Source organism: Gouania willdenowi, chromosome 15 (assembly GCF_900634775.1).
Source record: "Gouania willdenowi chromosome 15, fGouWil2.1, whole genome shotgun sequence".
Lineage (NCBI taxonomy): Eukaryota > Metazoa > Chordata > Actinopteri > Blenniiformes > Gobiesocidae > Gouania > Gouania willdenowi.
This window is the reverse complement of record NC_041058.1, coordinates 26146997-26158548: the sequence shown is the minus strand read 5'-3', so window position 1 is coordinate 26158548 and position 11552 is coordinate 26146997. Positions and strand designations below refer to the sequence as shown.

At 39.7% G+C, this 11552-nt stretch overlaps 1 protein-coding gene across 1 annotated transcript in view; it reads right to left on the bottom strand.

Moving 5' to 3' along the window:
• Nucleotides 1–268: 268 nt before the first annotated feature.
• dntt (deoxynucleotidyltransferase, terminal) overlaps nt 269–11552 on the bottom strand; it is a 114162-nt gene continuing 102878 nt past the window's right edge. The window contains exon 11 of the mRNA XM_028468999.1: nt 269–355. Coding sequence (XP_028324800.1) covers nt 269–355 — 87 coding nt within the window. The remainder of the gene's footprint in view (nt 356–11552) is intronic.

Sequence of the window (11552 nt, the reverse complement as noted above, 5' to 3'; positions counted from 1 at the left end):
TGCTTTGAACACACCCCAGGTGATTCACACTGCTTTTTTGTCCCCAGTAAGATTACAAAACTCAAACAGGAAAGCAATTCCTAAATGTTTATTCATCTGCTGGCAAAAGCTAATGAGCACATTTGTAGATTTACATAAAGCCCTTAAAATCTAGACAGTGACAACAAAAGCAATAATCAGTGCATGAAAATCAAAGTGTTGAAGGATAAGCTGCACAGCACTGCTGACGAACACAGAGGGTTCGTTCCATCCTAGGAGGAGCCGAGGCCTACGCATTTCTCTGACAGGGCTCGATGTACTGAAGACCCAGATGGGCAAAGATGTCCTGTTCAGTTGTAGCTGCCAGTAATTCTCTCTGAATAGAAAACAAGTGGAGAGAAATATAGTAACTTATGTGAGACACTGATGCACATTTTTAATGTCAGTGTTCACTTATAATATTCAGCAATACAATAATATTAAAATAGCAGGGATAAAAGTAATGGAAGTATACTGTAATTGAGTTGCTTTTATTGGTACATTTTTTAGGATGTTTCTAAATTCATAATTTTACTTGTACTTCAGTACACTTTAAAATAAGTAAAGTAATTCATTACATTTCTGCATCCAACCATGACTGAGTAAAGTATATTTTTTTTATGATTACTTTTTTATTTTAGTTTCATGTCTCTTCATGAATGAAGGCACATTGAACATAATCCATATGTTCTCAGTCGTGCCATTTTTGATCAAAGCCTGCAGCCACTTTCTTCTCATCGGGGTGGGGTTTCTTACATATTATGACACATTTGGCATGGCACTGTTTTAGCGTTCATAAATGTAGCTATATTTTTCTTTTCTTTATTGAATGTATTAGTGTTTTTTTAGTTTTTTTATTTAAAGGTCCAGTATTGTGCTATTTATTTTTCACCCATCTCCATTTGTTCTAAGAACCCCAACAACATAGTATTTGAAGGTCTTCCAGAAATTTAGCCCTCTGAAAATTCACTTTTATGATGCTTATAAAAACAGGCTGTTTTGGGGCCTTCGTGCATATGCATTCATACCTCACTCTTGCACTAATATTATGTTTTGTGTGTGGGATTCCAACATCTTTATTACCATAGCGGTTGTCTTGTTCTATTCACTCACTGCACATTACAGTAAAACACATGGCTATTTAAGCGGCTATTGTGATTGTGAGTCCGACAAAATATGCTTCAGGGGGTGTGTTTTTCACAGCAGCAGCGGAGTCAGTCAGCTGTTTCAAACACTCTGCTGCTACGTCGCTACCTTTCCTTCCTCACCTCCAACCACAGGAATAGTCCATTTAAGGTGATAATCATTTGTTTTGTCCAACTGCTGCATCGCCTTTGGTCACAAACACGCCAGATCATGTCAAAGGCAATACGAGAAAAAAATGAAACTGATTGTGTATGCTCACTCTGAGCTTCGGATTATCTACAGTATATACTGAATTATCTATATACTGAATTATCTATACTGTATACTGAATGTCAAGATATTATCTGTGGATAAAGGGACTGGTGGTTAAGGAAGCAGGTTTGTAATCGTAGGCTCACGGGTTCTAATCCATCACTGTGGGATGCTGATCAGTACCCCAACTGCTCCCTGGGTTCTACACCGTTGATGCATACTGCTCCTCAAGTAGGAGTTAAATGCAGAGAACAAGTTTTGTGTATGTAGCTTTACATATATGACAAAGTATAACGTATATTCTATATTAAACCACAGTAGTTTGAGAGGGAAGAGCTCACAGTCTTATAGGGTAGGAGGAGCCAGGATTGTCAGGAGGAGGACTTTCCACCTTATGACATCATAAGGGAGCAAAAATCCAACTTGCTTGTTTGTAGCTGACTTTTTACAAAATGTGGAATAAAAAGGAAGGGAGGAAACAGAACTTTTTCAACTCTGGCCCTCTGAATGAGGCTAAAGGAATGCATATATCTGTAGTAAAACCAGAATGAATTGATATCTTTAATTTTATACAGATGTCTTTGTGGAAAGTAAATTCAGTTCCAATTGTGCAAAATTTGGTCTCTTCCTTTTTAAGTTTATACGTGAGATGTTTACTGTATGCAAGGGTGCAAGATTTATTACAAAAAATTAATGTGGGGGGGATAAAAGTAAACTAGTAACTTTTACTTCGAGTACTATTTCAGCTACTTTTTACTTGTACTTGAGTATTTAATGTATGACTTACCTGTACTTGAGTACGATTTCAATCAAGTAAGAGATATCAGTACTCTTTACACCTCTGTAAAATATAATATTTCTCAGTGTTCAGTGAGAAATAGTCAAGCTCGAAACCACCATTTATACCAAAAGCTGTTAATTTGAATGTAAAAGCTCTCTGCCAAGACTGCACTGATTTGCCATTTCTGTCTAACCCACAAACACTCTCAACTTGCTGTAAGTTGCTCTCTTCATCCGATGAATATTTTCTATGACAATTTACACCCTAGTTGTTAACTGCTGGCGATCTAGCAGCGTCATGTGAGAGGATCTCACATGACACAGGTCTCTATGGATTTGATGATGAGACCTAACTCACCTTAGGAGTGAAACTCCCTGAGTAAGAGAGAGAGAGTAGGACTGCAAATTTGACACGTTCTGCATGTGCTAAACTGGACCTGACGTGTTGTGAAGCCATGGCAGCAAAATCACAATCATGTCTCACTGCTTGCCTATAATGGGCAACATGGGGGAAAAAGCAGTAGTTGGCTAAAGCAGGGAAACACACCACAAGGTATGTTTCTTTCCTCACTTCATATCACACCTGCTTTGACATTTCTTTACATAGATTTGTCATATATTTTAAGCAGTAACTATGTTTAAACTCATTGTAAAATAAATCACTATGCTATTCATGTACAATGTGTTTGTGAAGTCAGAACACAGTGATATACTGCAGAGGAGGGACAACAGAGAAAGAAACAAATCAATGGTTCAACTCGATGACCTGACCACCTCATTTGGAAGTAAAAGTTAGTAAGCACTCATCTTAGATACAGCAAGCTACAGATGCAAAAACCCTTAAAATAGGTGACCTGTTTCCATTGTTTATTGTAGTAATATCTGTCAAGTTTTACGGTTTTTAATCTTTATTGAAAATGTCTCCCATTATTAGGTTTTTACCTAATAATGTGTATGCATGAAGAACCATCTGTCTAAGACAGTTTTGGTATTCGGTCAAAAAAACCAATAAACAAACTTCATATTTTCTTGAGTAGGTGGCTATAGATGCTTTCCCATTGTGATTTCAATGTGAATAAACCTCAATTTAACAAACTGCAAGGTTTTAGTTGTTAGTGTTTGTGTACTGTCTCTTTAAGACAGTACACAAGAGAGTGTTAGCGTGTTTGAGCAGCTGAAGATAAAAGATCTTATAAACAAACAGTCTGGACATTCCGTGTTTATAACATTGTGTCCGACGTGGTCCATGAGTGTAAATCATGGCAAAATTCAACCCACCGGAAGGTTTCAGCTTTGATAAACTGATGGAGTGGACGGACTGGAAGAGAAGGTTTGAGAGATTTCGGACGGCGACGGACCTCAGCAAGAAGTCTGGGGAAGTACAAGTTTGTTCTTTGATTTATGCAATGGGAAGTGAGGCAGAAAGTATCTTTAAGTCCTTTACTTTTATTGACCCATCGCACCAGAATAACTATAAGATAGTGATGGAGAAATTTGACGAGTACCTCTTCCCACGGAGGAACGTCATCCACGAGTGTGCTGTTTTTCACCAGCGAGCGCAGCGGCCCGGTGAGCCGGCAGAGACATTTATACGGGCTCTTTATGATTTATCTGAGCACTGTGAGTTTGGGGAAAGTAGAGATGAAAACATCTGTGACCGAATCATGGTGGGCATCAGGGATAAAGAGCAGTCTCGTAAGCTGCAGCTTATGCCTGATCTTACTTTGGCACGGACGATACAGTCTGGTAGCCAGTCAGAGACTGTGAATATGCAAATTAGTGCACAGGCAGCAGAAGCTGGGGGAGCCACAGCAAACGTACAAGAGGTGCGAGGTGCAAGGAGGATGAATCCTAAATGGCAGCGCAACGGAAAGAAGGGAGGAAATACAGAGCACATCAGGAAATGTGGCCGGTGTGGAAAAACAGTGCACAAAAATATAGAGACATGTCCCGCCCGCATTTCTACTTGCAATAAATGTGATAAAAACAAACATTGGCAGAGCCAGTGCAGGACCAAAGCAGTGAGCGAGAGAAATGAGACAGATAAGCAGGGCAAATTCTTCCTGGGATCAGTAAATTCAAACACAAGTGATGAGTGGACAGTGCAACTTCTCGTTGGAATAACACCTGTGAAGTTTAAAATTGATACCGGGGCTGATGCTAGTGTGATGTGTGAAGAGACTTTCAATACACTCATTCCAGAGAGAGAATTGAGGACAACTAGTGTGTCTTTGACCAGCCCTAGGGGGTCAATTAAACTGTCAAGGTCAATTTCAAGTGAACACCACTTGTAAAAATAACTCGTATTTTTTCCCTGTGTATGTAAATAAAGGAAAATCTGTCAACAACTTACTCAGTAGATCCACAGCAGCTGAGATGGGCCTGGTGAAACAGATCGAGAAGGTCCATGGTGCCTTTGGAGAGCATGGTACATTGATGACTGAGCCTGTGAAAACACAGCTCAAGGACAATGCCTCTCCATATGCTGTACAGACTGCTCACAGAGTCCCAATACTACTGATGTCAAAAGTCAAGGAAGAGCTATGCTGCATTATAGAGGAGGTAACGCAGCCGACTGCGCCCCCATGGTGAATGTACTCAAAGAATGGAAGGTGCATATATGTGTTGATCTCAAGAAATTAAATGAACAGGTAAAGCGAGAAAGATTAATTTTACCTACACCAGAGGAGATCACAGCAGAGCTGAGTGGAGCTAGTGTTCTCCAGCCTGGACGCAGCCTCAGGGTTTTTTCAGATTCCTCTGCACAGTGGGAGTAGCCGGTTCACCCCATTTATCACCCCATTTGGCAGGTACTGTTTCCGGCGGCTGCCTTTTGGGATAACAAGTGCTCCTGAAATTTTCCAAAGAACATTTCAGAGACACTACAAGGCTTACAAGGTGTCTCGATTTATAAGGGTGATAGTTGTCTATGGAAAGAATATGGAAGAACTTGATCTCCATCTCCAGAGAGTCTTAGAGAGAGTAGAGTCAGCTGGCCTCAAGCTCAACTGGGAAAAGTGTAAACTCAGGCAGAAGCAGCTCAACTTCCTAGGACAGTTGGTTGACGCCACAGGCGTATGGCCAGATCCTGCAAAAGTGCAAGCCATCCGGGAGCTTGCTGCACCAGATGACGTCCATGGACTCAAACGTATCCTCGGAATGGTGAACTATCTTGGTAAATACATGCCAATCCTGTCAACAGTGGGTCAGCCACTGTACGAGTTGCTTAAATACACGACAGCGTGGACCTGGGACCATGCACAACACGCAGCTTTAGAGAAGCTGAAAGAACTATTGATTACATCATCTGTGTTAGCCTTTTACGACGTCAATAGACCCACCGCAGTCTCAGCCGACGCAAGCAGCTACGGGCTGGGTGGAGTGCTGCTCCAGCTTCATGGACATGACTGAAAACCGATCGCGTACTGCTCTAGGAGGCTGAGTGATGCAGAAACTAGATATGCAAAAATAGAGAAGGAATGCTTGGCGAGTGTCTGGGCCTGTGAAAGGTTTGAAAAATATTTTTACGGCCTTTGAGTTTTAAACTTGTGACAGATCACAAGCCCCTGGTACCACTTATTAACTGTAAAGATTTAGACTATTTCCCTTTAAGGTGCCAGAGACTTCTTATGCAACTGATGCGCTTTCAGCCGGTGGCTACATATGCTACCGGAAAAACTCTTGTAGTGGCAGACACACTGTCTCGGAGTCCGCTGAGTTACACACAGGATGGCGAGGAGACACTCTGAAGCTGAGTGTTACATTGCAGCAGTCATGGACAGCGTCCCAGCAACTCCACAAAGATGGACCGTATCTGCACAGGTACTGCAACTGATGAGGAACTGCGGACTGTGATCAGCTACATTACATCAGGATGGCCTGAACACGCACATCGAGTACCAAGCAACATTAGAGTATTTCTCTATGAGAGGTGAACTTTTGCAGTGTGATGGGCTGGTTATCAGAGGTAACCGCATAGTGATGCCAGAAATGCTGAAGGCAGACATCCGCGATCGAATGCATGACGGACACCAAGGACTCTCGAAGTGTCGGGACAGGGCAAACGCCACTGCCTGGTGGCCTGGAATTTCCTCACAGTTGAAACACAAAGTCAGTCATGTCGGTCGTCCTGTGAGTTAAGGAGAGCTCATCAAAAAGAACCATTGATCTCTACCCCGCTCCCAGACAGACCATGGCAGCGCATAGCTCTGGACCTATGTGAGTACAACAAACAAAGCTTCCTAATCATTGTAGACTATTACTTCAGGTACATCGAAATACTACACATGAAGACAACAACCAGTGCCCATGTCGCTCTAAAGCTCAAAGCAACATGTGCTCGATACGGCATCCGCCACGGACAATGGACCTCAGTTCACGAGCGTTGAGTTTCAAAACCTTGCCTGTGAGTTGGATTTTAAACATGTTACCTTGAGCCCACACCAAGGTAACAAGGTAATGGTCATGCAGAGAGGGCTGTGTGGACTGCAAAGCATATATTAAAACAGAAGGACCCTCTCGTTGCATTAATGTGTTATCAGTCAACGCCATGCAGCGTGACAGGAGCCAGCCCAGCTGAACTTCTAATGGGCCAGGAAATTCGAACAACATTGCCCACCCGCTAAAATGCTCACCTTCCTGGGCGTGCCTGTTTACATGTCAATCACGGCAAAGAGCTTCCTGGAGGCGCGGCTTCTCCAGCTCTGTGCCACGTCAAATTTGTCATCAAAGTGGGAATGCGTCATCAAATTGGGGCGAGGTGTTTGGTGTTCTTTGACAGAGCAATTATTTTAAGACTGGTACTTTATTGTTAGTATTTGTCACGAGTCACTGTTTGATAGTTTCTTTGCATTATTTGCATTAATTTAAAATGTTTGTCTAACACCTACGATAATTTTGATCTTATGTGTTTGCATGCCAGTGATAAAGTACAGGTAAAGTCCCAATAAACAAGGGGGGTTGTGAGCAGTGTTTCAATTAACGGCGTTTAAAATAACGGCGTTTGTTATTCAGTAACGAGGTAATCTAACTAATTACTTTTACGCCATTACAACGCCGTTATCGTTACTGAACGTTAAATGCGGTGCATTACATGTATTGATTGAATAAACTGTTATCCGAAAGCATCCCCTGCTTTTTACTCAGCTGTAGTGAGGAGGTGGGTTAAAAACAAGGTGAGCGATTATGATTGGCTAAGGCAGCGTCATGTGTCATGGTAGCCAATCAGAGCCAGTGTTTTTACACATGTGCCAGCACACGCACCACACACACACACACACACACACACACTACAGATTGGGTGAAGCAGCAGTGATGGTGAGCGTGGAGCAGTCTGATGAAAAGTTGTCATTTTTAAGGTGGTGATACAAACACTACTTTAAATTAATTGTGGTCAAAGACAAGAACGTACATGTGAAGTATTCATTATATCCAGGAGTGAAGACTTTGTCGACATTCGTTGTAAGCAACTCTAATTTAATGAAGCACCTCACAACGACACACACATGTAAAAAATCTGAATTATTTGACATATAGCAACTTTTTTTTATTTTATTTTTTTAACAGTAACGCAAATAGTTACTTTCCTTGGTAATGAGTTCCTTTCATTATGGAGTAATTCAGTTACTAACTCAGTTACTTTTTGGAACAAGTAGTGAGTAACTATAACTAATTACTTTTTTAAAGTACGTTCCCAACACTGGTTGTGAGGTGGGTCGCAAGAAGGGCCTTGCTGAACATTGAGCATGACAGATAACTTTATTATTACTGTTGTAAAATATGTGGTTGCACATTTTATGACTTCTTAGTTTTGAATAAGAATACTGACATCTGGGATCTGGAATTTTTTTCATTCTTCAAAAGGTATGCAACAGAAACGGTTTGGGAACCACAACAATAAACTAACATTGTGAACATTTGGATTAGATATGATTGTTAATACTTAAAAATGTGAAAACTATTGTCATTATTATTACGATAGTTTCTTTTGTGAAATCTTGAAAAGAGATTATGTTGAGCAGTTTATTTTTACACACTAAGCACCACAATGGCATCAGCTGAACACATTGGCACAACCAATTTTCTTTTGATGTAGCATTTTGTGTGCAAACCCTTTACTTTCTTGCACATCTAAAAGCTTTGGTTTCTCATGATTTTGACCACTGCAGACTAAGAATATGACATAAACTGGTACTATCATAATGTTGCCCTTGGCAAACTGACTCTTTTTTTTTATGCTCAGCCTTTTCTCCTGCTTCTAAAATGTCAAATCTGAAAACAAAATGTTCACTTTGAAAAAAAAAAAAATTCCAACCTTCTAAAGGGTGCCATGATGAAAAGAAAATCTGTGTTATTTTTCCACCTGTCAACTGTAATAATGTTGTGGCTGATTGATGTACGTTCAAGTAATTCCTCCTTTTTGCCTTGAGCAGAAGTGTATGATTTTAGCTTTTACTGGTGAAAAGTTTCTCTGTTGGCCAAAAATTCTGCCAAACAATTCTACTGATTTATGATGTATGCTATCAATATCCAATTCATTGTCCATTGTCCAACACCTTTTTCATATGTCCCTGCTTTGGAAACCACAACAACACTTTGCTGTCCAATCCAGTACAATTACATTTAAGATTTATTAAGATGTATTAAGATTTATGTATATATATATTTAATGCATATATATATATATATATGCATTAAAAAACACACACAAAAACACTGTATGATTAATTTTACTGCAAGACATTGATAAGATTAATAGAATTTTATACTTCAATTTTCAAAGTTGAGCAGACTCAATCTCCTGCTAGCGGATTGAGTCAAGTAAAAGTAATTCCACTGGCTGTGTAATGCTTTATGTCTTGTTTGTATTAAAAAAAAAGTTTTTCAATTAATTAATTAGTAGGACAAACAAGGTTAATGTTGACATCAGAGTATCAATATAGTGTCAGTGTCTTGCTACCTTATTATTGGTACACCCTTCACTTCTTTATCAGTGTTTGATCATGTAAAATAGTTGTGAAGTAAAATTGTATCACAATAAAAAAAAAATGTAACATTGTTGGAGTTATAAAATCTGTACAAAAACTGCATGTGTACACGTTTTATTCAAAAGGGAAATAAGTACTGTGGTGGGTGGTTAGCATTATAGAGAAAGGCTGTGTGGGATGTGATTCAGGGGATGGACTGTTGCTGATTAATGATAGGTGTAGCGCATTGTGATTAATCACACCTGCTATATATCTTGCACAAGAGAACTGACAACCTGCAAAGCAGAAATCCCCTTTCACACAAGTATGTGGTGGCAAAGGGCATCAAATTATTGGCAGCACCTTTGGCTAACGCAAAAAAATGTTGCTCTCATCATATTTGCCATTTTTCGAAGAGATTTTTCTGTCGCCACTAGAGGGCAGAGTTACAGAGGCCAATGTGCAATTTATGGCAATGGATGGAGGCTCCTGACTCCTGGTCTATTTACAGTATATTCTAGTTACCAATGTTGCCATGTTGTTTTTATTCACATACCCCTATGATAGTTTGTGTACCCATGGGGGTACCTGTACCCCACTTTAGGAATCTAGTATTTATTGTTTACCTTCTTGGGTTTTTGTGTAACATTTGTAAGAAATATTTTTGACACAAATTATGAGTTTCACTGAGATTCAAAGACCAAGCTTGAATTTTCCTTTGACTGTTGATGATCTCTAGTTTGCTGGTGTTGATGTTGAGGCAAGAATCAAGTCCCATGAAATCATACTCAGACTCCAGTCTATAATTTTCTTTTCGACACAAACGCATTTAAATAACCCCATCTGAGAATACTGTCTCCTTCACAAGATTTGATCATTGTTGCTGAAGCAGTGTTACAACTGTGTGAAACCACTCTCAGGCCTAATAAGTGCTCCCTCCAGTGCCAGTATTTTTACCTTTCCTCCTAACCCTCAGCTCATTTATTGCTCCAACCTCTCATATATAGTGCGCACACACTCACACAAACACACAATTTATGATGTGGCAAGTTTTACTATGTTAAACATACAGGTGATAAACATTGAGGAGGAGGAAGAAAAAGAGAACACAGAGAAAAGGAAAGTAGGGCACAAATGGGAGTTTGAGGCAATCCCCATTTGTAACACAGCAGAGTTTATTGTTCAGAGGACACAGTAAGACACAACTGAGGCAATCATACTATACAGAAAGAAACAAGGAGCGTCGCATTAGCCCATAACTGAGAACAGGGCTAAAGCTCTGGACCAGATACATTGTTCACTTTCCTCAGGTCAGAAAATATTCACATGTTGGTCCAGCCCCCAACACAGCGTGGGAAAGGTGGGACAATATAGTAAAACATCACAAGATGTATCATCAAGGGTGGTGTCATGAGAAGGAGATGGGGACAGGGACGGGTGGTTAGATAAAAAAAATAATTCCACACAATCTATTGCACGCTTGATTGTTATACTTTGTTTTGATTTTCTATATTCCTATTGAGTTGAATAGGTCATACCAAGACTTAATATGTCAAAAAAATATTGTATCGTTGTCATGAGCCCATCATTGTCAATCACCAGACCAAAAGTTGGTACAGTAGCACCAAATGGGCCCCGAATGAGGGAAATCCACAAAGCTCATGTTCCACATGTACATTTTAAATGAAAATCTAAAGAAAAGTGAAGCACGAGAAAGACATTATCTATCCGTTGAGTCACAGAATGTAAACATGACTCACAGTAACTGCAAACCATGTTTTTAACTCAATCAGATGCTAATCAGCTACCTGTTCCTCTGTCACCATGTAATGGCATTACTTGTGGATGTGAACACAAAGTGCTTCCTCTCTGCTGCCCATCATCCCCTTTCACACCCTGCCCTCTGATTGATGGATGGATCTGATGGACACGGCTTCCTTCCTGATCCTCCAGCTTAACTCACCTGACACAGACACACTAAAAAGTGGAACCTAACCTCCCAAAGAGACTGTGAAAGAAAAAAAAAACCCTGAAAAAAATAAATTAAAAAAAAAAGATCCAATGTCATTCATAGAAATAGGATTTTTTTTTCTTCAATCAGAATCAGAAATACTTTATTATCCCAGAGATAAATTGCTTGTGTGCTTTAAATGTAATTATGGGAAAATTCATTAACTCGCAAGGTAAATTTATGTTAGTGCTTGAAATAAAACTGAAGTTAAAAAAAACACAAATAAGAAGATAATAAGCAGAGTTATACAAAGAAGAAGAAACAGAAGACGTTTCAACTTAACATGGAGAAATGGCTTAAAAAAAAACAAACACAAAAAAACCTGCTTGTTTTGTACGAAGCAGAGTCCCAGTCTGACAAACATCTGTTTAGTTATTATA